The sequence below is a fragment of the Chrysemys picta genome, chromosome 16 (genome assembly GCF_011386835.1).
Source record: "Chrysemys picta bellii isolate R12L10 chromosome 16, ASM1138683v2, whole genome shotgun sequence".
Lineage (NCBI taxonomy): Eukaryota > Metazoa > Chordata > Testudines > Emydidae > Chrysemys > Chrysemys picta.
The window spans coordinates 18,719,668-18,746,768 of NC_088806.1; the positions used below are offsets into that span (position 1 = coordinate 18,719,668).

General features: G+C 46.4%; 2 protein-coding genes and 1 long non-coding RNA gene across 23 annotated transcripts in view; 2 read left to right on the forward strand and 1 right to left on the reverse strand.

Annotated features, from left to right (window-relative positions):
- The window catches only part of FLI1 (Fli-1 proto-oncogene, ETS transcription factor), a 117,738-nt gene that overhangs the window by 86,553 nt on the left and 4,084 nt on the right, over positions 1–27,101 (forward strand). For all 18 annotated transcript variants that reach the window (XM_065570632.1, XM_042851955.2, XM_042851953.2 and 15 more), the window contains 3 exons: positions 1,737–1,805; positions 24,539–24,604; positions 25,896–25,958. In XM_065570632.1, the coding sequence (XP_065426704.1) occupies positions 1,737–1,805; positions 24,539–24,604; positions 25,896–25,958 (198 nt within the window). The remainder of the gene's footprint in view (positions 1–1,736; positions 1,806–24,538; positions 24,605–25,895; positions 25,959–27,101) is intronic.
- Positions 1,814–21,062, forward strand: LOC135976092 (uncharacterized). Its single transcript, XR_010593325.1, has 2 exons — positions 1,814–2,214; positions 2,274–21,062. It is a non-coding gene; the product is annotated as an uncharacterized LOC135976092 (long non-coding RNA).
- KCNJ1 (potassium inwardly rectifying channel subfamily J member 1) overlaps positions 16,114–27,101 on the reverse strand; it is a 57,615-nt gene continuing 46,627 nt past the window's right edge. For 3 of the 4 annotated variants that reach the window (XR_002888212.3, XR_006174881.2, XR_010593322.1), the window contains one exon: positions 16,114–26,825. The gene's annotated coding sequence lies outside the window, so the exon portion shown is untranslated. The remainder of the gene's footprint in view (positions 26,826–27,101) is intronic. The other variant, XR_010593324.1, reaches the window with a different exon arrangement.

Here is a 27,101-nt window from a genome sequence, read left to right on the forward strand (position 1 = left end):
AGGCGCTGTTGGCCTAAGTGCTGTACAACCACATCTCTAATAATACCTAACTCTTAGATAGCACTTTTTAATCGATGGATGAGGAAACTGAGGCATAGAGCAATGAAGCAAAGTGACTTAGCCAAGCTCATCCTGGCATGCCTCTGGCAAAGCTGGGGCTAGAACCCCAGTATTTTGCAACACCACCTCCCGCCCAGTAAGCCAATGTGACATTTGCAGGGGCATCAGTTTCAGGGCTGTGTTTTTCATGTTTCTGCTGGAGGGAAGTGGGAGTCAAGAGCAGGACACGGAATAGGCATTCAGGACACCACCTGACACTGATTTGCTTTGTGACCTTGGGCAGATCACTTAGGGTATGTCTTCACTGCCCCCCGGATCGGCGAGTAGCAATCAATCCAGCGGGGATCGATTTATCGCATGTAGTCTAGACGCGATAAATCGACTCCCGAGCGCTCTCCCGTCAACTCCTGTACTCCAACTCGGCGAGAGGCACAGGCGGAGTTGACGGGGGAGCAGCAGCAGTTGACTCACCGCGGTGAAGACACCATGATAAGTCAATCTAAGTACGTCGACTTCAGGTACGTTATTCACGTAGCTGAAGTTGCATAACTTAGATCGATCCCCCTTTCCCCCCGCCCCAGTGTAGACCAGGGCTTATATTCTCCATGCCTTCGTTTTGCCATCCACAGAATGCCTAGAATACCGCTGCCGTGCACAGCGGCACTGAGAGGGTTAACTGACTGATGCATGCGAAATACTTAGAGATCCAGGCACAGCAGGTGCTGTAGGAAGTGCGGAGCAGGGATGGGTGGAACAGTCCAGATAAATAAAGAAGTGGCTGAACCTTCAGCTGAGTCGGAAGGGACTGAAATCCTGACCCGTTAGTGAGGTTACCAAACTGCCCATTCACTTTTCCACCCGTTATTGTTGCCTGCCGGCTCCAGCCAGGCCCGGTAACAGCAACATCAGAGAGATGCTGCTACTGAGCCATCCCTAGACACTCTCTCTAACTTACAGAGGGGGGCGACTTATCCCAGGTCACATGTTAGGGCCTGGTCTACACTTCAGGTCAAGTCGACATAGCCACGTTGCTCAGGACTGTAAAAAAACCATCCCCCGGGAAGCCAGAGCTATGTGGAGGGAAGAATGCTTCTGTCTGTCACGCCTGTCGCTCGGGGAGGTGGGATTCTTACACCCATGGAACCCCACCCCCTCTGTCTACACGAAGGGGTCATGCCGACAGAACTACAGCAAAGTCCACAGTGTAGACATACCCCAGTGTCAGGAAGCCCTGCCTAGCAGCCTCCTACTCCACCCACTAGATACAGTCCCAAACCAGAGCTGATAAGGGACCAGACAATTCGCTGTGGATGGTGATTCAGGCGCTTTCTTAGGAATAGATTTTGCACAAGCGTTCAGGGCCAGATTTTCAAGGCTCAGTGCCCACAGCCCGGGCCAGATTTCCCAGAGAACTCACCTCCCATTGAGACACCTCACTAATGGGTCAGATCCTCAGCCAAGTTCAGCATGCTGCAGCCCCTACTGTGACGTTTCCAGCCAGGGGTTCAGGAGAGCTCAGCACCCCATGTGCAACCAACATACTGAGCTCTTGGAAAATCTGGCCCCTAGTTCCAGGTGATGACATCTTCCCATCCCTCCCACCCCTTGGCTCTCCTCTGCCCTCCTGAAAATACACTGAATTCACATCACTGTAACCCCCTTTGTTTGCCTTCCAGGTAGCTCATTGCTGGTCTACAACACTCCAACCCACACAGAGCCCTCCTCACGACTCGCAGCCAAAGAAGGTCAGTCTGCTTTTTTTCTCTCCCGCCCCCTTTCTTTTCTCTCTCTCCCACACTCTTCCCCTTCCTCTTTCTCCAGCTCACCATCTCTTCCCTCCTCTCCCTCTTTTAAATCCCAAAAGGGATTCAGCTCAGAGCAGAGAGGATCTAAACAAACTGGTTGCTTATTTGCATTTCCCAGCATAGGGACTGAGAGGCTCTGGGCCCAGATTCCCCTATGAATCCTTCCAGGGCACCGAGGTTTGCCTCCTTGCAGTTAGACGGTTCAGGCTTTCATCCTCCATGACTCACAGATATCCCAAGATGCACCCTCAAGAGATATATTGCCACACAGCCTCCCCCAGTGGCTGCATGTTAACCCTCTATGGAGGCATGCAGCCACCCGGGCGAGATTGCTGCTGGTTGAATAACCGTCTAGACCTACGGGAAGCCTGCAGCAGGGGGCGGCTGTGTTTGCAGTTCTGATCCCAGATCCTGTGTTGAGTTCGCTATAGCTGTAGGGGAAACTTACCAGCTGCTTTTCCCCCAGCATGGCTTAGTGGGACTTTGTGTTACTCTACTCTCTATTCTGCAGTGGTTCAGTGTAAGCTTCACAATTTGCTGTAAATCCACTCCACAGAGGTGTGACACCCACCCCCCAACTCACAATCCCTCATACAGCTCCCACAACCTACATTATGCCATTCTATTTCCCCTAGAAAACACTCAATCTAAATCCCAGCTTCACCCACCGTTTACAGGCCTAACCCCCTCCACCTACACAAAACCAAGCACAACATGTTTCAAAACCCTGGAGCATGCACCAAGAACGGCGAGTTTGGCTTCAGAAGAATCCTGTGGTTTGAGTAATAAATAATCTGTCTTCCTCTGTTCCTGGAATATTTCTGATTGTGTTAAAAACAGAGTCCACTGTTTTATGCCCATTGCATGAAAAGATGAGTTTCCATGCACACAGATTGCTGGTAACATCCCAGTTTGCAGACACACCCATGCTGAAATGCAAACCACCGCTTCGCCAGCCAGCCCCATTGCATAAGACTGCGTGATTGTCATTTTCACATGTGTTTGTTAGTGAGTCAATGAACTGATTACACAGTCGCTGTTCTTTGCATGAACAGGTTTTAAACCTTGCTTTTTGCATGTTGCAGGCATTAGGTCAGTAGTTCTCACTCTGCCCTCTGGTGAACTGAACTCTGGTCCCAGTGTGATGCTCAAGGTGCTGTGTTGCAATAAGCCCTAGAACCAGAATCCTAAGCACCTATGATCACAGTGTTTTTCACATGAACCCTGATCAAACGCCAATTCTGGGGTCAGGAAGAAACTTGTTTGCACCTTTCTCTGAAGCAGCCGATCTTGGCTACTAGCAGGATACTGGGCTAGATAGGCCTCGAGTCTGATGCATGAATTCCCTCTGCAGTATTTCAGTTGCATACTGTAGCTGGGACTTAGCCAGCCTAACATCACATCCATCCTTTGCCTTGGTTTCTCCTTCTTGGGTTCCCAAATAACTTCACATAGGCTTTCACATGTCAAGTGTGGGGCCTGGTTTATTAACCTTAATTTCAATAGGATACACAAAATCTTCCACCCAGCTTTCTAGCTGGCTCACAACCCCAGGTGCCATGTTCTAAGCCTTGTCCCAGCTCAGGCTTTTCTCCAGCAACCTTGCTCCCCACACAGCCTTCCTCACTGCCCATTTGCACTTCTCTGCCTGAAGCTAAAGAGATTGTCTTACCAACTGATCTCAGGTTGCCCTTATATTCCCCAGTCAGCCTGGGTCTCAGTCACATGCTCCCATTATATGACTCCTGGACTTAGGGTGACCGGACAGTAAATGTGAAAAATCAGGACGAGGTGGGGGGTAATAGGAATCTATACAAGAAAAAGACCCAAAAATCAGGACTGTCCCTATAAAATCAGGACATCTGGTCACCCTACCTGGACTCCTTCCCTTCACATGAAGAAACAGGATATTCCCAGCACAGGAAAGTTTGAAACCCAACCCTCTTTGGGCTCTCATTTAAATGCCTAAATGGGAGTTGAGCTTTTCTGAAAACCTGGCCCCAATTGTGGGTGCTGAGACCTTCTGAAAATTCAGGTCTGACTGTATATCTTCCATGCAAGTGACCAGGTATTAGTTAAATCTTGGTATTTAACCAAAGGGTTGGAATCTGCTTATCATTTCTTTCCTTAGCAGTCTTATTTCTCTGCATTGTATGTAGGGCCCTCTTTGAAACATGCAAGTAATGTTTGTCCTTTAAAGATTTCAGCCTGTGCTCACACACACAGAGGCACAGTTTTCAGTGAAGCCAAAGGAATTTTTTGGTTTAACAGTGTTGTACTTCCCATCCTATCAGAAGCCATTTGTATTTGTAGACATGAGCCTGGCATGCAGGATAGCCAATGAACCAGAAGGGGGTGCTCACAGCACGGGACTCTGTTATTTACAATCCCTCTTCTGTGGAGACATTGATGCAGAAAAGAAAAAGAGGGGGAAAAAATCCACCTCACCAATTAGAAACCGGAGAATCCAGGTGATAAGAGTTTGGAGGGGATTTACATTTCAGGCCCGGAAACGTCCACATTGCATCTCAAGAAGTAAAATTTTCAAAGACTGAAAAATGTTTGCAGTGTGTAAATAGACATGTTTGGACAAAAGAGCATCTGGGGGAGACTGGAGGACTCAGGGTAGTCACGTTATTAATTATTTGTGCTATGGTAGCTTGTCGAGGCCCCAGCCAGGTTTGGGGCCGCATTATGCTAGGTGCTGTACAAACATATAGTCCCTGCCTCAAGGAGCTTACGATTAAAATAGACAGGAGAAAGGGGGAAAGTCCAAGCTCACACAGCAGGACAGGATTAGAATCCAGGGCAAGTGCCCTTCTTTGTAAGGTACTTATCTGTCCCCTATTACTGGGGTATCCACATACCTCTCTGTCTTCAATGTATTTATAGCTTCATGTCCCTGTGAGCTAGGGCAGTGCTGTTATCTCCATGGTACAGAGGGGAAGCTCAGGCTAATAGATTTGCTCCTGGGCATAGTAGGAGACAGGACCAAGCACAGAGGGTTTCCTCTATCCCAATCAAATGGCCTGATTACTGGTCCATCCTACTTCTCTAGCTAGTACCCATGCTGCTAGACCATGCTGCAGACTATTGTAGTATTGCCAAGCCTAAGCATGCAAAAATCTTGAGATGGGGCTTAAAAACCATGAGAGTTAACAAATAATATATTTTGGGTTCTTTTTATTTGCCGTCTAGTTTTTGAGCCTTTAGGATACAACCTAATCATGTTTTCAAGCTGTTCTCTGCAACTCTGAGGGCTAGAAACGTAGGTTTTAAAAAAAAAAAATGAAAGCAGAGATTCTCATTGTGTCACTTGACTCCAAGATCTGGGGCCTGAATAAAAATAAACAAAAATTGGACAACTCACAAGAGGTGACACCACTGGTATTGGCAATCCATATTTAATTATGTAAATTACCCATATCCACATGGAGGAACTGAGGCACAGAGAGGTCAAGTGACTTTCTCAAGGTCTCACAGTGAGCTACTGTCTGAACTGGAAGTAGAACCCAGGAATCCTAGCTCCCTGTCCCATACTTGGTAACCATGTGACACTTCTTCCCAGGGCCCAGAAATAGAACCCAGGAGTCCTGTCTCCTTTTCTCCTACTATAAGTGCTAGTAACGGTGTCCTGACTTCCAGTCCTCTGCCCTGCCCACTAGGGGCGTGCCACTACCCATGCTACCGTGGCTACATGGCTATTTATACTTGCATGAACTCGCTGAGAGCTAGCACACGTGTACGCAAGCAAGGGAATCACACCCCTAGCTCATCAGGCAGACATAGCCCAAGATCACAAATTTAAAGAGCGGCTGCGTGTGATGTCTGAAGATGCTCCATTTGACTAGATACGCTCTCTGAGCCAGCACTTCAGCACAGGCCTCTTTCCGAGTGCACCACCGTGCATTTAACCTCAAACATCTGCCCTGGTCCCTAGTTTCAGAGAGAGACGGATTAATGTTGCTGGTTACAGGTGCTGCTTTTGTCCCAAATATAGCCATCCACTTGAGCTGCCTATCCCCTGGTGCCCCCTCCTCTTTGCTGTCTCTGTATGAGCCAGTCGTCAGTTGATAAAACATGGCACATTACAGAGACAAAGCCAACCAGGTCTTTCTCCCACTCTCTTTCTACTCTAATAGTCATCTATTTAAAAATAATAAAAGCGTGGCTCGGTCCTGTTTGAATAAGAAAACACATAAGCACCCACTTGCCCACTATCCCCCCATAAACACAAACAGACACACACACATCCAGGGCGGTGCTCTTTCTGTCTGAGGCCAGGTGGTGTTGCTAAAAATAAAAGCAAGAGAGCGGGGATTCGGGCGTGTTTGTTAAAGGGAGACCCTCCATGTAAAAATCACACTTCTCGCTGACTTCTTTTTTTGCCTACTATCATTGCAAGTCACACTTAAGATCACAGAAAAGGAAGGAGATTAGAGGGAAAAATGAAGGGTGGGGGTTTCCATTTTCCCCACCCCCAGTTTGTTCCTTGAGTGCATTTGACGGAGCTTCTAGTATTGTCAGTTTCACCATAGTCCGTTTCCCCTGTTATTTGTGTGGCTCTTTCAGCGAGTACCAAGGAAGGTAAAAACATTCTTGTTTAGTAGGAAAATGTGGCAGCAAAGCCATAGATATTAGCAGTGTTAGTACCTGACACTACTTTTATTACTGTACTGCAGCTGCACCAAGAGGCCTCAGCTGAGCTTTGGGCCCCATTGCATTGGTGCTGTGCTGTCGCATAATATGACACAGTCGCAGTCCCAAGGAGTTTGCAATCTAAACAGAGAAGTCAAGACTCTGGGAATTACGATGTCTGCATTTTACAGATGGGGACCTGAAGCACCAAGAGGTTAAGTAATTGGCCCAAGGTCACACAAGAAATCTGTGGCAGAGATCAGAATTGAGCCCAAGTTGCCTATGCCTCAGGCTGGTTCTCAAATACCAGGCCTTTCTTGCGTCCTTTTAGCTCACTTTTTAAAATACCGGTATACTAGATTTCAAGTTGGCACTTCCTTTGGCTGGGAAATGCTCAGGTTAAAAATCATCCATGTTTTTTTCATGAAAATGTATTTTTCCTTCTCTGTTTAACATCTCAAATGATTAAACATGAAAGAATTGATTTAAAATCTAATTTATGCTCTACCATTTAAGCTGTTCATTTATTTTCTGTCTTTCTCTTCTCTTTGAAAATGAAACAGACTTAGTCAGTTTCTTCTAGTCACTTTCACTTTGCAGCACAAGGCCCCAATGATTTGGATAGTGACCTTGCAGAGGAATGATTGTTTGGCTTTGTTCCTACTGAATTTAAGTAATAAATAATCATCATCACAGAAGAATTTTGACTGGCCTTAGTTCTTTGTAAATCTTGTTTTTATGAAATCTGAACCAGGGTCCAGTTGTGGGCTTTAATGTTGTTTCTTTGTGATTATTAAATTAAGAATGTATTTATTTGTTCAAAAGCTAGGATGGAATGATAAATCCTGAAGGCTGCGTTGGTTTTCATTGGGTAACGTCCTCATGTTGTCGAATGAGCAATCAGTGGACACATCTGCCTCCCCTTTGTCTGTCTGTCCTTGCTTCCTTTCTTTCAATCATTATTATAGCTGTTTGTATTCCATAGTGCCTAGAGACCCCCACCTAATATCAGGGCCCCATTGTGCTAGGTGCAGTTCAGACACACAATAAGAGACCCCAATAGACAAGACAGACAAAGAGCGGTAGCTAGAAGGGGAAACAGAAGTACAGAGAGAGATGAAGCAACACACACACAACAGGGTGGTGCAGAGAGCTTGGTATGGAACCAAGATTACCTGTGTCGCAGCCCATTACTTGCTTCACTGGACCACACTGCATCTGTGTCTGTCATAGCATCATAGAAGAGTCAGAGACAGAAAAAAGAAGAACAGGAGTACTTGTGGCACCTTAGAGACTAACAAATTTATTAGAGCATAAGCTTTCGTGGACTACAGCCCACTTCTTCGGAAAGCTTATGCTCTAATAAATTTGTTAGTCTCTAAGGTGCCACAAGTACTCCTGTTCTTCTTTTTGCGGATACAGACTAACACGGCTGTTACTCAGAGACAGAAAAGACCCTGTTAGCTTCTCTGGTCATCTCACTATATATTTCTTTGTGTGCTCTCTAGGAACGCACATGGATAATGCAAAGGATCTATTTATTCAAGGTCAAATGCAAACCACATATCTGATGCATATTCTTACACAATATAATACAAAATATATTCAATCCTTGTATCATGTGTCTGGGACCATTGCCCTATTGACGGTCTGGGCATCCTTTTTAAGGGCTACCTATCACTAAAGCAAACCCTTTGAAGAAGGGCTTTAGTCATTAACTAGCAAACAAAAATAGTCAATTTTCCATCAGGCGAAATGGACTAGTTGCAGGTTTCCTCTGCCTTAGATCCCTCTCCTAGAAAACCCTTAAGCCTCTGTTTAAGCACATGCTTAAAGTTAAGTACATGCATAAGTGCCTTTCAGAATCGGAGTTTCACATCGCTCAACTTTGTACTGTACTGCAAATGTGGAAGGCAGGTGCTCATGGCATATTCATTTTCTACTCTGATTATTTAGGCTATGCTTGCACGCAGCTGCGGGTAGACAGACCCTGCTAGCTCTGCTCAGGCTAGCATGCTAAAAATAACAGTGTGGCCACAGTGGCATGGGCAACGACCCAGGCTAGCCACCTGAGTACAAACCTGCCTAACCCCCTGGGTACACACTTGTGCGGCTAGCCTTAGCCACTGCTATTTATAGCTCACTAGCTCAAGCAGAGCTAACACGTGTCTGTCTGCCCAGCTGCTGCGTAGACATACCCTTAGGGTCTTAAAGGACTCTGAACATTGAGTTTCTTTGCTCCTGAACCTCGTAAACTCTCAGATGTGCAGTATTTAGCATCATCGGTACAAATTGTCTTCAGCTGCCTTTGAGAAAGAAATTGCTCTAATGAGAATCATCAGGCTTTTTTGGCTGCAGAACAATTTTCTGGTAAATGAAATGAGGTTACTCTCCTGGCTAAATGGAGTGGTTTGGGCCCATCTAGTGCTTTTCAGTGGAGGGAAAGTCTGTTTCTTTTTCCATGACTTGGCTGTCTGGAGTGCTGGGTAGGATCGTGTAGATATCTGAGACACAAGAGAAGAATCTGGGCGCGCATTAATCCATGGAGACTCGAAACGACTTGGTAGCTCAGAAACTCACACCTTACAATACTGTACCATTCAAATAGGGGTCTGCAGGGGAATGCAAAGCTTATGCATATATAAGTATGATTTAATCCCTAAGGGCTTAGCCCTGCAAAGTGCCCAACATCTGGCCCTGATCCAGCAAAGCACTTTAAATGGGTGCTTAATTTTAAGCATATACATATTCCCCCCGAGGCCAATGGGACTGTGCTTAAATATATGGGGGAGCCTAAGAACAGTGCTGCAGTGGGACAGAGTGCTCAGCCCCTGGCAGGATTGAGCCCTTTCTTACCAAACGTGCAGAAGCACTTTGTGTGGACGTACGAGATTCCGTGTGTGTGCGCGTGAGTAGTGTGTGTCTCGTGCGTGCTGGTGCACATGTGTGTTAAGATTTGCTTGTAGGAACTAGGGTGGGTGTTTGTGGAGTACAGAGGTGATGCATGGGGGGGACGAGGGGGGCACATGCCCCCCAGATTTCTGCCAGGGTTTATATGTCCTATCCTGAACCCCACTGCATATCACCAGAACCTTTAAACTGTGCCCACTCCTCCATCAACAATTATGTGTTGATTTGCTTGTAGAGAACTGTGGATGTGAAGGTTTGGGTGGAAGAGGCCTGTTTGTGTATTTGCAGGGTGTGGTGGATTTTGACGCGGATTGTGTGTGTGTTTTCAAAATCTGGAGGTCTTTCCCCTTCTCCCTCACTGTCTGCCCCATGCCAGCTTCATTCTCTTTCCTTCCACGCTTCTCCCCAACCTACTGCAATATAATTGAGTCCTAATGATGGCCAACATTTTCAAATCTGGGTGCCTAAAGTAAGGCTCCTAAATCCATCCATCCAAGTAACCATTACCCTTCCTTTTCTCCCAGCAAAAAGAGCTATTATTGTTTGCCCCGTGTGCAATCTTATCATCTAGCTGCTACTGAAGAAGGTTAGAGGGAAAGCAGATAAGACATGAACTGGAATTTCAAAGGATTAAATAGCGTCTAGTCAGGTGCCTGAATATGGATTTAGGAACCAAGCTTTAGGCACCCAGCCTAGAAAATTAGAGCTAATGTGTGTCTGCTTGAGTTATGTACATCTTTGTGTGTGTATGCAGAGTAGGGTTGTGCGTTTGTGTGAGCATGGTTTGCTTGCATGGCGTTCATGGTTGCATGGACGGTGTTATGAGGTAGGCATGGCTGCACATGTGCAGCAAAAGGCCATTTTATTCCATCAGGTAAGAGCTAGGGCTTGACGGAAATCGGGAGACTGAAAATCCCCGAAATGTACAGACATTTTGAAAACATTTTCATTTTTCAATTTTCTAAAAAAACTTGATTTCGAAAAATGTAGGGTCTTCATTAACTGAGCATTTTTGGTGTGAAGTTTTTCAAAATTTCAGGTTTTTTTCTTTTTTTTTCAGTTTTGCAGCCAGAAAGCGGGGTGGAGAGGAATAAAAGAAAAAAATGGGACACTGGAAAAATAGCTTTTTTATTTTCAGTTTCCATTAAAAAATTGCTAAATTAAAAAAAACCCTGAAAATTCTCTGCTAATTTTTGTGTTAATAAACAAAGCCATTTTTTGACTAAGAAAAAGTTTTCATGTGAAAAGTATTAGCCAGCTCAAGCGACCAGAGGTTCTTTTTTTTTATGTTGGTAACACTCCTTGTTTGTGTGGAAGGTTTTTGGACCACTTCAACTTTTATCCATGTCATAGAATGTGCAGTGATAGCTCTGCGCCCTTTTAATTGTCTCTGAGTGTGACGATTTTTGTTGACGCTGTTTGTTCTCCTGCTGATGAAATACTCCTAATCCATTTTTAGTTCCATTGCACAGGAAAAGAGGAGGGTTGGTGGTTGGGTTTTGTTTTGGGGTTGTTGTTGTTGTGTGTGTGTGTGTGTGTGTGTGTGTGTGTGTGTGTGTGTGTGTGTGTGTGTGTGTGTGGGCGTGCTTATTATGATGATGATTCTGTGGCCAAATGGGGATTTAGGATTCCAGGAGAGACGGTAGCTAGCTCTCTTGGTTTCTTTTCTTTTTTTAAAAATTGTTTTCCTTTGAAATTCCAGAGTTAGTGTTTTGTCTCCTTTCTCCCTGACCCTCTTCGGAGGCAGCCGTGTGTTTTTTCACCAAAAATACTTGAAACAAAGAATCGTTGTCTGTAAACCGTAGCAGGCAGGAAACCCAACTCACAGGGGATCGCTCTGAGCCAGCGCTGTCCCAGAGCTAGACTCCAGTTCTCTGAATTCAACCTGACAGCTTGTCTGGAGCACTTTCTAAGTAACCATTATCCTTCCTTTTCTCCCAGCAAAAAGAGCTATTATTTTTTTTGCCTTGGGTGCGCTGTGTGCTATGTTATCGCACATGTGTGTGTGGGTTACACATTTGCTGGGATGTGGTCACTCCCCCCAAAAGCTCTTGGAATCATTCAGGCTGTTTCCCAAGACAAGAGTAAATTTGTTTCTTGATAATGAGGCGAATGGGCAAATACTGTAAAAACAGCAGTGTGTGTGTGTGTGTGTGTGCGTGTGTGTGTCCTCCTTCCTTTTCTCTTATGTGAGTGTCTGTCTGCTTTCTCTGTGGAGGTGTTTGTGCATGTCTTTGCAGAATAAATATTTGTGGGTGTTTCTGTTTCTCTGTGTATTTGTTTGTATTTGTGACTGTGTATGTTTGGGGGAGTGTGTCTGTTTACTACTGTGTGTGTCTGTGCCTACACCTGTACGAGTGTGTTCACGTGAGTGCTGGTCTGTGTGTCTGTGCTAGATGTGTATATGGGTGTGTGAGTGGGTGTGTGAGTGGGTGTGTTTGTGTGCACACACACATCTATATGTCTTGTGTGTACATACAAACTTACAAAGGCAGTTTTTCTTACAAACCTGAGTTTGGGAGAGATTGTCTTGATAGATATTTTGGCTTCCACTTCCACTCTGCTCGGTTCTTTGGCCGAGGTCCAAGCAACAAGCAAAACATTTCTCGGTGCTTGCTCCTTTTCTTTGTAATGTGTCATAAGCTGTGTGTAGGGTGGTGGCGAATCCAGACAGGAATCAAGAAGTTCCACTGCTCTAAGGCTCTGGGATGTTTTTCTAGGCAAGCTCTCACAATAGGGGCTGTCGCCTATGGCCCCCAAAAATCACAGAGCAATTTTGATTCCTGCAGGCAGGGCCATTGCTCTGAAGAAGAGAGCGAAACCCAGGCTCAAGGTTTTCTAGCTGAGAGAGGTTTTAGTTACATGTCACCTCCTGCGGAATCAGCTTCTGCAAGGGAGGAGATCAGAGAGGAATACAAAGGAGTGACCCACTTCAGAAGAAATCAGAACTGCCCCCCAAGCATTTGCCCATTGCCAGAACCTGAACAGAACCTTGCTGAAGGTGTTGAACTGTGTTTTCATTCCAGGCACCTCCTGCTTCCTGGTTCTGGCTGGTTCCAGAAACTGGAAATAGGCTTCAGCTACAATGTTCGAATCCAGAACTAGATCTGGATTAGGATCCAGATTGTGAACACCCAAAGTTTTGGTCTGGGTCACCACCAACAGAATGCTGGCTCTTACCTGCAGATCCATATATACGTCCCTGCTAGCCTCACCCACTCATAGAATCATAGAAGATTAGGGTTGGAAGAGACCTCAGGAGGTCATCTAGTCATACCCCCTGCTCAAAGCAGAACCAATCCCAACTAAATCATCCCAGCCAGGGCTTTGTCAAACTGAGCCTTAAAAACCTCTAAGGATGGAGATTCCACCACCTCCCTAGGTAACCCATTCCAGTGCTTCACCACCCTCCTAGTGAAATAGTTTTTCCTAATATCTAACCTAGACCTTCCCCACTGCAACTTGAGACCATTGCTTCTTGTTCTGTCATCTGCCACCACTGAGAACAGCCTAGCTCCATCCTCTTTGGATTCCCCCTTCAGGTAGTTGAAGGCTGCTATCAAATCCTCCCTCACTCTTCTCTTCTGCAGACTAAATAAGCCCAGTTCCCACAGCCTCTCCTCATAAGTCATGTGCCCCAACCCCCTAATAATTTTTGTTGCCCTCTGCTGGACTCTTTCCAATTTGTCCACATCCTTTCTATAGTGGGAGGCCCAAAACTGGATGTAATACTCCAGATGTGGCCTCACCAGTGCTGAATAGAGGGGAATAATCACTTACCTCGATCTGCTGGCAATGCTCCTACTAATGCAGCCCAATATGCCGTTAGCCTTCTTGGCAGCAAGGGCACACTGTTGACTCATATCCAGCTTCTCATCCACTGTAATCCCAGGTCCTTTTCTGCAGAACTGCCACTTAGCCAGTAGCAGTGCATGGGATTCTTCTGTCCTAAGTCCAGGATTCTGTACTTGTTCTTGTTGAACCTCATCAGATTTCTTTTGGCTCAATCTTCCAATTTGTCTAGGTCACTCTGGACCCTATCCCTACCCTCCAGCATATCTACCTCTCCCCCCATCTTAGTGTCATCTGTGAACTTGCTGAGGGTGCAATCCATCCCATCATCCAGATCATTAATGAAGATGTTGAACAAAACCGGCCCCAGGACCAACCCCTTGGACACTCCACATAATACCAGCTGCCAACTAGACATCGAGCCATTGATCACTACCCTTTGAGCCTGACAATCTAGCCAGCTTTCTATCCACCTTCTAGTCCATTCATCCAATCCATACTTCTTTAACTTTCTGGCAAGAATACTGTGGGAGACCGTATCAAAAGCTTTGCTAAAGTCAAGATATATTACGTCCACCGCTTTCCCCATATCCACAGAGCCAGTTATTTCATCATAGAAGGCAATCAGGTTGGTCAGGCATGACTTGCCCTTGGTGAATCCATGTTGACTGTTCCTGATCACCTTCCTCTCTTCCAAATGCTTCAAAATGGATTCCTTGAGGACCTACTCCATTATTTTCCCACGGACTGAGGTGAGGTTGACTTGTCGGTAGTTCCCCGGATTCTCCTTCTTCCCTTTTTAAATGATGGGCACTATATTTCCCTTTTTCAATCATCTGGGACCTCCCCCGATTACCATGAGTTTTCAAAGATAATGGCCAATGGCTCTGCAATCACATCAGCCAACTCCCTCAGCACCCTCAGATGCATTAGATCAGGACCCAGGGACTTGTGTATCTCCAGCTTTTCTAAATAGTCCTTAACCTGTTCTTTCACCACTGAGGGCTGCTTACCTCCTCCCCATATTGTGCTGCCCAATGCAGCAGTCTGGGAGCTGACCTTGTCTGTGAAGACCAAGGCAAAAAAAGCATCCATATCGTCTGTCACTAGGTTGCCTCCCCCATTCAGTAAGGATCCCACACTTTCCCTGACCTTCTTCTTGTTGCTAACATACCTGTAGAAACCCTTCTTGTTACCTTTCACATCCCTTGCTAGCTGTAACTCCAAATTGTGCTTTGGCCTTCCTGATTACACCTCTGCATGCTTGAGCAATATTTTTATATTCCTCCCTAGTCATCTGTTCAAGTTTACACTTCTTGTAAGCTTCCTTTTTGTGTTTAAGCTCACTGAAGATTTCTCTGTTAAGCCAAGTTGGTTGCCTTCCATATTTGCTATTTCTGCTGTTCAAAGAAAGCCTCGTCTACCTAATCCTCCTGATCTGGTGGTCTATAGCAGACGCCCACCATAACATCACCCTTGTTGCTCTTACCTCTAAACTTAACCCAAAGGCTCTCAACAGGCTTTTCTCCAGTTTCATATTGGAGCTCTGAGCAATCATACCGCTCTCTTACATACAGTGCAACTCCTCCACCTTTTCTACCCCACCTGTCCTTCCTGAACGGTTTATATCCATCTATGACAGTGCTCTAGTCAAGTGAGTTACCCCACCAAATCTCTGTTATTCCAATCACATCATATTCCTTGACTTCCATTTCTTCCTGCTTGTTTCCAAGGTTTCTTGCATTCGTGTACAGGCACCTAAGATAACTAGCCAATTGCCCTACTTTCTCAGTATGAATCAGGAGGCCTCCCCTGTTGAACCCTCCTCATTGTGTTTCCTCCTCATTGTGTTTCCTCCTGGTATCCCACTTCCCCACTTACCTCTGGGCTTAGGTCACCATCCCCAAGCAAACCTAGTTTAAAGCCCTCCTCACTAGGTTAGCAAGCCTGCCTGCGAAGATGCTCTTCCCTCTCTTCATTAGGTGGATCTCATCTCTTCCTAGCAATCCTTCCTCCTGGAACAACATCCCATGGTCGAAGAATCCAAAGCCCAGTCTCCAACACCACCTGCATAACCATGCATTTACCTCCACAATTCGATGGTCCCTACCTGGGCCTCTTCCTTCAACAGGGAGGATGGCGAGAACACAACTTGTGCCTCAAACTCCTTTATCCTTCTTCCCAGAACCATGTAGTCTGCAGTGACCCACTCAAGGTCATTCTTGGCAGTATCATTGGTGCCCACGTGGAGAAGTAAAAAGGGGTAGTGGTCGATGGCTTGATCAGTCTCCCCTAGTTGTACTGAGATGCTAAGGAGAGAGGCAGGATGGCCCAGTGGTTAGGGTAATAGCCTTGGACTCAGCAGATCTGCGTCCTGTGTGTCCTTGGGCAAGCTGCTCTGTGCCTCAATGCCTCAATTCCTCATCTGTACAATGGGGATACTAGCACTTATGGGGTGCTGTGGGGATAAATATGTTAAAAGATAGTCAGTTGCTCAGAAACTATGATAATGGGGCCAAGCAAGTACCTAAAATAGACAGGTTATAGAATTATTTTTAGTGAACTAGCTGCTGCCCCTACTGGATAGAATCAGAACTACTCAACTGTGTGCCTGAGCCCCTATACTACTTGGTGATTCACCTTTAGAACAAGTGGTAAGGGGCTGTGCTTTTGAAGCAGGGAACTCTGAGTTCTGTCCCTGTTGCCACAGTGAAGAGTTTTGAGTAGCCTGGGCAGGATAGTGACAGAGGATGTGGGTTTGGTATAGCATAAGCGCTAAGTATTTATTATTACTGTTGTTGTTGATGATGATGATAATGCCATTATAAGGTACTGTTAATTTAAATGTAAGGTGTGCAGGTGTTTAGGGACAGGCAGTACTATAAATAAAATTTTTCACAGAAAGTCATAGTGCAGTGATTAGTTATTGAAAAATATAACACCATTAAATAATACAGAATAATACAAAGGGTTACAGATACTAAGTGCCAGATTTTTAAAGTTTCAGCACCCACAATTGGGACGCCCATGTGGCTCCCATCTAGGCACCTAAATAAAGGCCAGATTTGCAAATGAGCCCACCAGTCAATGTGCACTCAGCATGCTGAACTCTTTTGAATACACAGCTCTCTTTAATTCAGCTGCAGCGTAGCAAAGGAGAGGAATAAAGGGGGGTAGGTGGGGACCAACGGCATGTTTCAGCAGAGATTGTAAATGAGCTGGAGCGACACGAGGAGGGTGTTCAAGACACAGGGCACTGCGGAGGAGAAGGCTCTTGCACCAGTACTGCAGTGGCGAGGAAGTGAGGAGGCAGGAATGCATACCTCTCTGCTAAGGGCTGGATAGCTCCCAAGTATTGGTAGAGTGGATCCAAGGGAATGATGGGATTCCATGGGGAAAACCTCACCTGTAGACTAGAAGCTCTTCACTTCCTCCCCCACAAGCATGATCTAAGCATGTTAATCTAAGGGGAGCTCAGCATGGTGCTACTTTAACAGTTGGCAGCATAGGTTTCATGTGGCATGGGTTGAGAGCATGTGGCACGCAGCCTTAGGGACATGCAGTGCTTGGGCAGAGTCCACAACCAGTTACATTTACTGCCATCATTTAAAATGGTGCATCTGACATTTCAGAGTGGGGGTTGAGGTGCCTTTGGTTTCCCTCGCCGCTCCAGAAACCTACTGTCTACGATTCCTCATTCAAAAGGGTTGCAAAAATACACACACATGCCCCGGGCGTAAACACCAGGGGATTACATGCCACAGAGTGTCGGGACTGGGAACTCCAGGACTTGGCCTGCAGTTCCCTGCAACTCTAGTTTTAACTTGCTCCCATGTGCACCCTCTGCTCCCAGGTACCAGAATCATGCCAGCCCCAGCCGCCCTTCTCTCATTAGGAGTGAAGCAGTGAGGTCTCTCTGCTGTCTCTTTCAGCTTCTTTTCCGTGGTCATTCAAATGAATTACACAAGCCTGCATCCCACAAAGGATGCCTGACCCTGCTTTTCCATTTAGAGCCAATCATCTAAATTCCAGCCACCCAGCCAGGAGCTGTCTCCCTACTGAGGCCGAAGGACCCACTGCAAAAAACAATGCGTGTTCCACTCAAAGAATCCCACAGGCCATTTCAAGTTCTCAGCCCTCTTCTCCTTCCATTGATTTGCATCTGAGGGGTTTGTGAGGCTGGGTACAGGCCGGGCCTGGGTGTTCCAGGACCCTATTGGAAATCAGATGTGCAAGATCCACCCCATTGTGGCCTGCTCTGTAGGCAGGTTGGGTGAGAGTGTGGGGGAATGCTGGATTCCTAGTGCCTTAGATGCCTCAGTTTCTCCATCTGTAAAATGGGGATAATTTCACTGGCCTGCTTTGTAAAGCTCCACAGATGAAAAGTGCTGTGTAAGAGTGAAGTGTTGTTATGCTGTAGCTGTATAAATAGGATAGACTAAGCCAAAGGCCACCAATAGACAGGGCTGGTAATGGAGGCGGTGTGGTCTAGTGGCTAGGCCAATGGGCTAGGACTCAGGAGACTTGTACTCTAGTCTTGGTTCTGACCCTGCCCAAGTGGCTTTTATCTCTGTTTCTGCTCCTAGCCTTTGTCTAGCTGGTCTGTTTAAAGTGCAAGTTCTTTGGGGCCGGGATTGTCTGTTACTAGGTGTTTGTACAGAACCTGGTACATTGGGGCCGTTTGGTGCTACTGTGATTACATGCTAAGCGGGTGCTCCTTGGGAACGCGCTGAGTGGGAAGGAGCCCTGTCTCAGAAGCTAGCTGCTGCCAGTGATAAATGGGGTGTGGTTCTGCTGTTTAACAGGGCTCATGCATGTGCCATGATTCCAGGGACTTAGCCTGGCTGTGCTAACCCACCAAGAAGCAGACTGCAAGGTTGTGCAAAGCAGCTTGATCCCGCAAGGTGCTGAGTGCCTCCTGGGAGCACCCTCAACCCTCACGGCAAGGCCCACACGTGCAGGACGGTGGGAAACGTTCCGGTGCCTCCTGGGGCTGTTTCTCTAATCTCCTCCAAATGCTCCGTGCACAGCAAGGGAAGGTTAGCAAGGGAGGCATGTTGGGAATGGGATTAGCTGTTTGGACACCGCAGCATTAAACAATACTATGAAATTCCAGGACCCCGAACCACTTGGGCACCTGAGGCAGAGCCCCATTGACCCGCACGTTAATCCAGTCCTGACGCTGCCAACCTGTTTGGCATCAGAGGGCCACAGTTCAGACCCATCATTTCACAATGGGGCTTCTTGCCTAGCATCCCAGGTCCAGAATAGAGCGGTTGGGCTATGCTTGGCTGGGAGACCTCTGGTCCTGCCGCAGGTGGAGTCATGGACTGGTAGGTGATGCTCTCCTCTGCTGAGTCAGTACGGCCCCAGAGTGCTGTGCTGCTGCGTTTCCAAGAAGACACACAGACAGATATTTTCTAGAGTGTCTCGGCGCCTCTCACCTGTGGATTTCACTGGGAGTTAGGCACCTAGGCGCCCTTGGAAAAAAATTGGCACCTATCTGCATCTTAGGCACCTAAATCCCTTTAAAAACCTGACCTCGAGCCCCCTGGGATCCAGCTGGCAGGAAGGTGCCCTAGAAAGATGAGATCATTATCACAAGCCACTGCACATGTGACCCAACCAGCGCTGCGTCCGGCAAAATCAAAAGGCCTTGCCGAAAGAGGCCCGCTGCCCATGCTTCCCCCCGAGTGTTGGTGAGAGTGACGCTGACTAGCAAGTCTGCTCCCCTGACTCTGGTTTGATGGAGTAAGCTCTTAAGGAGGCAGCGGGATACAGGAGCTGTCAGCACTCATTGAGCGGCTGGGGAAGCCAAGGGACTGTGAGCTCCATTGTTCAGTGGGAACGCTGGCCCGCCACGGCACCCTCAGCCTTTCCGATTTGAAAAACATCACTTTTTCCTTTTTAAAGCTTGCTTTTTTTTTCTGGGGGATTTATTGTCCAATCTCTAATATCCTGAACAGGGACTTCCTGATACCATGTTCTCTCAGTTGGCAGGCAGACTTCAGGGGCTGATGGGAGTACAGCAGGGGATCCTGAGCTGTTAACATTTGATCAGGGATTTTTTTTTCCTCTGGGGAGGGAAAGGAGCATCTGTGAACCCCACCCATGTGCCAGAAGCTCTGCACAGGATAACTCTGTTGGGCACTAAGGGCATGACCTTGCATCAATTAAGCCAGTTGGAAGTTTGTTGTTGACTTCGGAGTGCGCAGGATCTGAAGCTCTGAGATCTGGGAGGGGAGAAGGGTCAGAGGAGGTGGGCACTAGGTCCTGCTTCAACTGTGCTCTCATCCTAGAAACCACTACCAGAGCTCACCTCCCTGGCACAGCAGGGCAGCAGACTTAGGGCCTGAGCCTGCCCTCCTGACTTCAACCGGAGGATGAGCCAGGCCTTCCCACTGCTTATTGTGGGCCTTAAGGGCTTGATTCACCACTCTGTTATTTCACTTTTACATCAGCGTAGCTCCATGGAAATCATTGGTCTTCAGACATGGAGTAACCTAGCAAGGAATCAGGAATTCCATCGGGGCCCTATCCTACCAAGTCCTGTGTGCTATTGGCTTCCTCTTCAGTCAGGAGGAGGTCCATGGGGAGGCAGTTAGGGTGAAAGGTTGGAACAGAGGGCTGAGAACCAACTTCAGGATTCTGATTCTACCACTGTGTGACTTTGGGTAAGTCATGTCACCCAGTTCCTCAGTTTACCCTCCCATATAATAGCACCTGGGGAGGTGCATTTACAAATGTGAATAAATAAAATGACACTAATGATGCCTCACCTCCTTCCAAGGCATGTTGCGAGCATGAAGGTTTGCAAAGCTGTTAGATCCTCAGTTGAAAGGTGCTATGAAAGTGCAAAGTGTTATTAATATCCTGTACCTTGCCTCTAATAGAGTCTGCATTCATTCTGGGGAATTTCTGGATATAAACCAGACAGCTGCAGAATGACATTTCTTGAAAACATCTATGATTTATTTTGTGCTCTTTAATTCCATTTTGTATTGAATACACGTTTGTCACAGGGCTGCTGTTCAAATGGGCCTTTTAAGTCTAAACCAGACCTAGGGCAGGCGTAATTTACTTCAGCAGGCGTAAACTGGCCTAGCTTAGCTGAAGTCAATTGCTGATTTACACCAGAAGAGGACCTGGCCTCGTATTTTTAAATTGAAACTCTGTAGCTTGGAGCATTTGAGTGTGAAAATTGAGCCACTTTACGACAGATAACGACTCTTTGCATAACTAACCGTCTGGCCAGAGTTCTGTAGAATCTCTGCGAGCCACTGGGCGTCAGATCCTGGGAACAATATTGTTTTTGCAGAAACCCGAGTCTCTGGATGGGTTCCCTGGCTCTGCCTTTTCCATTTTGTTTTAAACACGTTCAGCTTTAGAGTCTGGGACTAGAAGCTGGCCGGGCTGCTGTGGTTCGTTCACATTGCACAACTTTTTGAGAAGGAAAAAAAAAAGTTGGCAGATTTGATTGTTTTGTTTTTTGAGAGAGGTGGAAACTTGCACTGCTTAAGAGAGAGCACAAGTGAGCTGTTTTCCACAGCAAAACCTGCATGACTGGCTGTCGTGCTGAAACTCTCTCACCCCTTGTGCCACCCAATGGAGGAACTATTTATTAACCTTATTCAACCCCCTTCCCAATAGCATTGAAGGGGCTTATGGGGTATTAATCCTCACAACCCACCCCAAGAGGCAGAGAAGTATCTTATCCCCATTTTGTAGATGGGGAACCGAGACAAAGGGAGACTAAGTAATTTGCCCAAGGTCACACAGGAGGAGAGAGGGGGGAATTGAACTGGGTTTTCTGACCACTACTGTAATCATAACACCACCCTTGCACTCCCAAATCAGCTGCCTTGAAAAAAGGGTGCAAAGAAACCAGCACAGGGACCTTTAAAATGATTAATGACTTTAACGTCATTCTGGGCAATCTCCGCCCAAGAGCAGATCCTGAGCAGGTGTAAATCAACCTCATTCGGTAGAAGTCAATGCAGCTACGCCAATTTACACCTGCTGAGAATCTGGCCCTCTGTGTCTTGATCCAGTATTTTTGATCGCAAGAGTGAGCACGGATTTGCAGTTAAAGCGTTGGAATGGCAAGCAGGAGATGTGGGCTACACTCTGGATCTACGTGACCATGGGCAGGTCACATTCATAGAATCATGGAATATTAGGGTTGGAAGAGACCTCAGGAGGTCATCTAATCCAACCCCCTGCTCAAAGCAGGACCAATTCCCAACTAAATCCATACCTCAGTTTCCCCATCTGTAGAATGTGGCTAATCATCCAGGCCACCGCTATGGAGTGCCTGGGATCTTTAGACGCAAAATGTTCTACTGTTATCTTTTCTTTTTTGTTGTGTTGATTCACTGTGGATCAGCCAGTCATGTCGTGTGCATTGGCAAGGTTCTGCTTTCGGCCCCTAACCCAATCTAGAAATGATGCTGTAGCTCATGGGATCTGAAGGTGGCAAGTTGCGAGCTGAACCAGAAAAGTTGAAAGAAACTTAAAACGTCTCTGGACGCATCTCAGAAACACCCCCCTTCCTTCTTTAACTGGAGCTGGGCCCACCCACTGCAATGCCACTCTGCCGTCTTCCTGTCGCAGTTTTAGTGGGACTCCCGGGCCTTAGCTTGTTGGCAAATGAGCCAAAAGCTTAGAGTTAATATGCAGTTTTATATACCTGCCAAGGATTATCAAAGGGGAGGAATGAAAGTCACTGGCTGGCTACCAAGGATGGGGAAGAAGAAGCCATTTGGTTACAAGGGGAATGGGCTACAATTTAAGCCTTATCTATTGTGCTCTGATTTCAACCACTACCATACTGACACTGGTGCAAGCCCCTAGTGTAGACAGCACAAGGTGCAATTTCCACCAATGGTTTCAAGCAGGGGAAAACTCCACTGGTACATATATAGCAGCTTTGCTTGTTTACCCCAATGGCTCTTAGCCAGGTAGAAAGGTTCACTTGGCAAAATGCAGCTGGGAACCAGTCCCCAGCACTGCCGCTGGAAGAACAAGAAACCCAGACTGGGCTCTGTCCTTGAGAGATGTCTTGTCGGATTCTTAATGCACAGTGGGTTGTTTTTAAGTCTGACCTATTTGCAGCAGGGATTGTGGTTTCTATTACAAACAACAGTAAAATAAAAATAAAAACGGACAAATTAAATGAGCTCCTTTCCCCCCTTTTCTCTCTCTTTCCTCTGCTCTCCTCCACGCTCCCTCTTTCTGTTTTTCTTTTCATGCCAATAACTAATTTAAAAAACTGAAGAGGCTTTTGCAGAGCCAGATGGACTGGGCGAGTGCACGTGGATTTTTCCACAAGGAGATTCGCTCCGGTCTCCTTGCTCTTCTCCAGCCCCAAACGATGAGAATGGACAAGGGCATGAGCAGCGCCACCTCCTGGCTCTTATTCACTCGAGGGGTTGCGGAAGGAGTTGGGGGGCAGCAGTTCATCTGTTGAAGTGCTTTCTGATGAGGATGATGGTTATTTTTAATGTTGCGGGTTAGCGTGGTTTTTATGGTTTCTTTGTTGTCCACAAGGAGACTTTGGAATCCTTTTTGGTTTAAAGCCCTGGCTTGATTCATGTTGAATAACCTAATGGCTCGTCCCTTCACTACCTCTAAGTCTGGTCCTTGAGTGGTTTTTCTGTCCAGCCACTCCAGGACAAGAGTGAGAAGATGGGCTGGGGAAAACGTGGATTGTGAACTGTTCAGCAATAACAATAAAAAAACCTAGGGATTTCAAATGCAGGATTCCGATGACACATCTTTGCCCCAAGCCAATCCTCACCCACCAGTGTTGCTTGTTGTGAAATCAGAGCCCATTGTTTTTCCCCCTTTCTCTAACACAGTGCTTTGCCGCACCCTTCCAGGGCCCCTTCAATGTCCTTGGAAGGTTTCCTGCAGCTTCCGAATCAGTCATGGGCCAGATCCTCACTTGATGTCAATCGGCATGGAGCTTCGCTGATTGACACCTACTGTGGATCTGGACCCATAACTCAAGGCTGCCCATGATCCACAGTGGTCAGAGACAGAAAAAACTTGCTGTGGTCACCATTCAGGGTTAGCAAGGTTCTTTCTTCTAAGTGTGAGGAAATAACTGTGACATCTCAGATACTCCGTGCAATAATAAGTGCTGGGAAATGTTGACTTTTTAATGGCAGCTACTCTACCAAGTCATCTTGTACCTCTCCCTGCAGAAACCTAGATTTTCCAGGGCTTTACCCAGGTCAGCTGTTAAAGTGCATGGGCTTCCACCCTTCCCCTTAGGAGCCCAGTACAGCTCCCCATCAGGATGTTTTTCATGATCTCCATTGTGAACTTTCCTTTCTGTCCAACCTCTCCTAAACCATGAACAGTTCCTCTGTTTCCTGGATATTTACCAGTTCTTAAGGCAGGCTCCTTGGGATCCATGTACGGTAACCAGATGTCCCAATTTCATAGGGACAGTCCCAATATTTGGGGCTTTTTCTTATATAGGTGCCAATTACCCCCCACCCTCAGTCCTGATTTTTCACGCTTGCTATCTGGTCACCCTAGAGCCATACCACACAATCACAGGGCAGACAGAAGAAGCAGCGAGGCAGAAGAGCAGGCGGCTGTGCAAGGCACACCTGATTGCAGCCTCGCGATGGGCCAGGAGGATGAGCAAGGGCTCTGGAGTGGAAAGAAGGCACAGATATTTGGGAGTATTGGGGGCAGCTGAGAGGCAGATTCTGACTAGACAGAAATTCAAATTTTGTTGGGTTCAGTTTACATTTAGCCTCAGTCCACCTCATCTATTCCCATGGGACCAGATGGTGCCTGACACTAGCACGGGTGAACAAAACGGGGTGGAGGGCACTAAGCACTTTTGTTTTCCTCTCTGCCCTCCATTGCCAACTTGTGCCCCCCGCAGGAGTCAAGCACAGGCCCGGTCCATACTACCACCACCTGTGCAGGGAGGAGATGGAGGCCCAGGCCTCACCCCTGCTCCCACCCTCTGCCAGCCACCCCTTGCACAATGTCTTTCGAAGCTCCACCTGTCCCATACCATGTCTTATTATTTAACATTCATGTTGTGGCAGTGCCTACAGGTCAGAGAGGTCAGAGTCCCATTGTGCCAGGCACTGTACAGACAGATCAAAAATGACAGGCCCTGCCCCAAGGCCCTTGCACTATAATGGACAATACATAACAGGTGGCTGAAACACATATGTAGGCCAGGGCATGGAAACAAAGTAACTAAAGCGTGTGTGAAATTTCCTAAGCAATAATCACAACTAGCCACTTGTCTAGCCTTCCTGGCGCAGTCTGAACTCAACTCCTCCTTCATTTGTCATTAGATCCTTCCTATGATGCGGTCAGGAGAGCCGGATGGGGCAATAACATGAACTCCAGCCTCACCAAAAGTAAGTAGCCATGTTGGGGTGGCAAATTCTGATGCAGAGGATCGAAACATGGTCATGAGTTGGGCAAGGTTTGGTTTGCTTGTTGTACAGGCATCAGAATGAGTGAGGATCCAGGCCCTATTAACTTCCAGTCTCTTGTGAGACTTAATTCATTGGAGCCATCCTTACGTTGGGCCAGATTCTGATACAATTAATCATGATCAATAACGCCGTACTCCAATACCTTACTACTGCTCAAAGGAGAAAGGTGCCACTCACCATGAGAAAGAGTAGCAAATACTGGCCCTTAATATTTGTAAAGCACATTGAAGTCATCATATGGATGATCCTATAGACATGCACATTATTCTAGTTGTTAATTATTTTCATAATTCATATCGTTTTGCAATACTACAGGGTGGGGCCGGATTTCCTGCTGCCCCCAAATGGTAAGTTTATGCCCTGAAGGAGGTGGATTGCTAGCCCATGCGATTTTTATCTTAGCTAGTATAACTGTCTGTCACTGGGGCATATTCTGCTCTTCTTTCACTGGTGTCACATGTCCTGGGGCCACAAGTTGTCCCTGAGCAAGATATTACTCAGCTGGGGTAAGGCTGGCAGAATTTGGCCCTAAATCAGTACTTTCTGTTTAGGAGCTTTATGGAAAATGCTCACTCAGAATGGGAAGACCATCCTTTGTTTTATAGCATTATCTCTGTTATCAGTGAGGATCTGAATGTGTGGAGCAGATGCTAGGGCTAAGGTTGAACTGATTTGTAGTGCTGGTCGGGAATTATTTGACCAAACTTTTTTTTTTTTCTTCAGAAAATGTTGATTTTCCAAAACCAAAATTGTTCATGGGAAAGGCTCATTTGGCGAATTTCCCGTTTCAAAAAAAATTCCAGAAAAAAGTTGAGAAATCGTTGACATCCCATTTTGCCCTTTTCGAAACAAAAAATTCCATTTTTCAATTTGAAGCAACCGTTGGTTTCAAAATTTAGGTTAACTGAGAGTAAAAAAGAATCTCAAAAGGTCAAAATGATCAAAATGAAGCATTTAGTTGGACCTGATTCAAAATTATTTAAAATGTTTCCATTGATGAAAATTGTGATTTTGACTTTTCATCCCTGTTCATCAGGGTAATAGATATGTATGAAAATTCAACAATTCCCATATGACTACAAAACTGTTTCCTGCCGATCTCCACTGGCTTGGTCATGTTCATGTATACACTGTATCCATCTTGTTCCCTATTTGTTCCCTCTCCTCTGCTTGCAGTACATCTAAGATCTCACTTTTCCTGTTATTACAGGTCCCCCGGTTGCAGGGACTCAAACTGTGAATAAGAATACAGAACAGCAACGGCCCCAACCAGGTAAATGTGTCCAGTGTGTGCTCGGCTGTATCCCATAAACTTCATTTCCCAACCTGGTATTGTAATGTTTCAAGCAAGGACAGTCTTAGGCACAAGTTAAGAGGGCTCAAACACTTATAATACTCGGTCAACTCTGTTCATCCACCAACAAGGCTTATCCAAAACCCCTTTCTTTTGGCTGCTTATTGACGCCCCTCCCCCCATTTAAAAGAGATGTCCCTGTATCAGCTTTGTCATGTGCAGTGTCCAAAATCCTTAGTGCCAGCTGCTTTGGTATCTCCTTTGACATCCCACAGCAGGCAGTGTAAAGGATTCTGAAACAGCTAGTCAACGGAGCTGCTTCTGCCACTGTGGTGAAGGGTCTACGGGCTGGATTCTAACCTCCCTGACACCAATATAAATTGGGAGCATCTCCAACAAAGTCGACAGAGGTACACCACTATCAAAGCACCGTAAATAAGAGAATCAAGTCCTATCAGGCTTCAAGCAGTGATACGTCTTGCTTGGGTTTCCCAACGGGTTGGGTTTCCCAACTAAATGACGCCCTCTCAGTGTTCTGCACAGCTTCTTTGTAGCTTTCTTTGTTAGGGTGTAAAGTCAGCCATGAGCCAACACCAAAATCCAAGGGACAATGAAGGGAAGTAGAGAGATTACAGCAGTGGGGCCCCAGGAAAAGGGGGGAGATTCATTCCTAATAAACACATGATGGAATTTCTAAAAAGCATTCAGCAGGAGCCTCATTCTGTTTCCGTTAGCATCTGCAGTAAAACACCCATTGACTTTAGTCAGAGCTGAGTTGGACCAATCTTCCATTGACTTCATTGGGAGCAGAGCTGAGCCAATATGGAGTGTTTTTGAAAATCCCACCTGCACACAAGAAGAGGAAATAATCAGCTCAACTAGAAAATGAAGCACGTTTAAGCAAGTGGCCCAACTGCTCACATTAAAGCAAATGTATTTGCTCTGATCCAGTCGTGTTGTGCCGGCCTGATGCTATGTTTTCATGCAGCCAACTGCGGTGGCTGGTGCTGTGGCATGTGTCCAGTGGGGATTTTGATCTTAAAAAGTGGGATACTCTATGAAAACAGTGCAGCAGCCACTAGGTTATTAAATCCTCCCTAAGTAATGTGCATCTGTTCATTA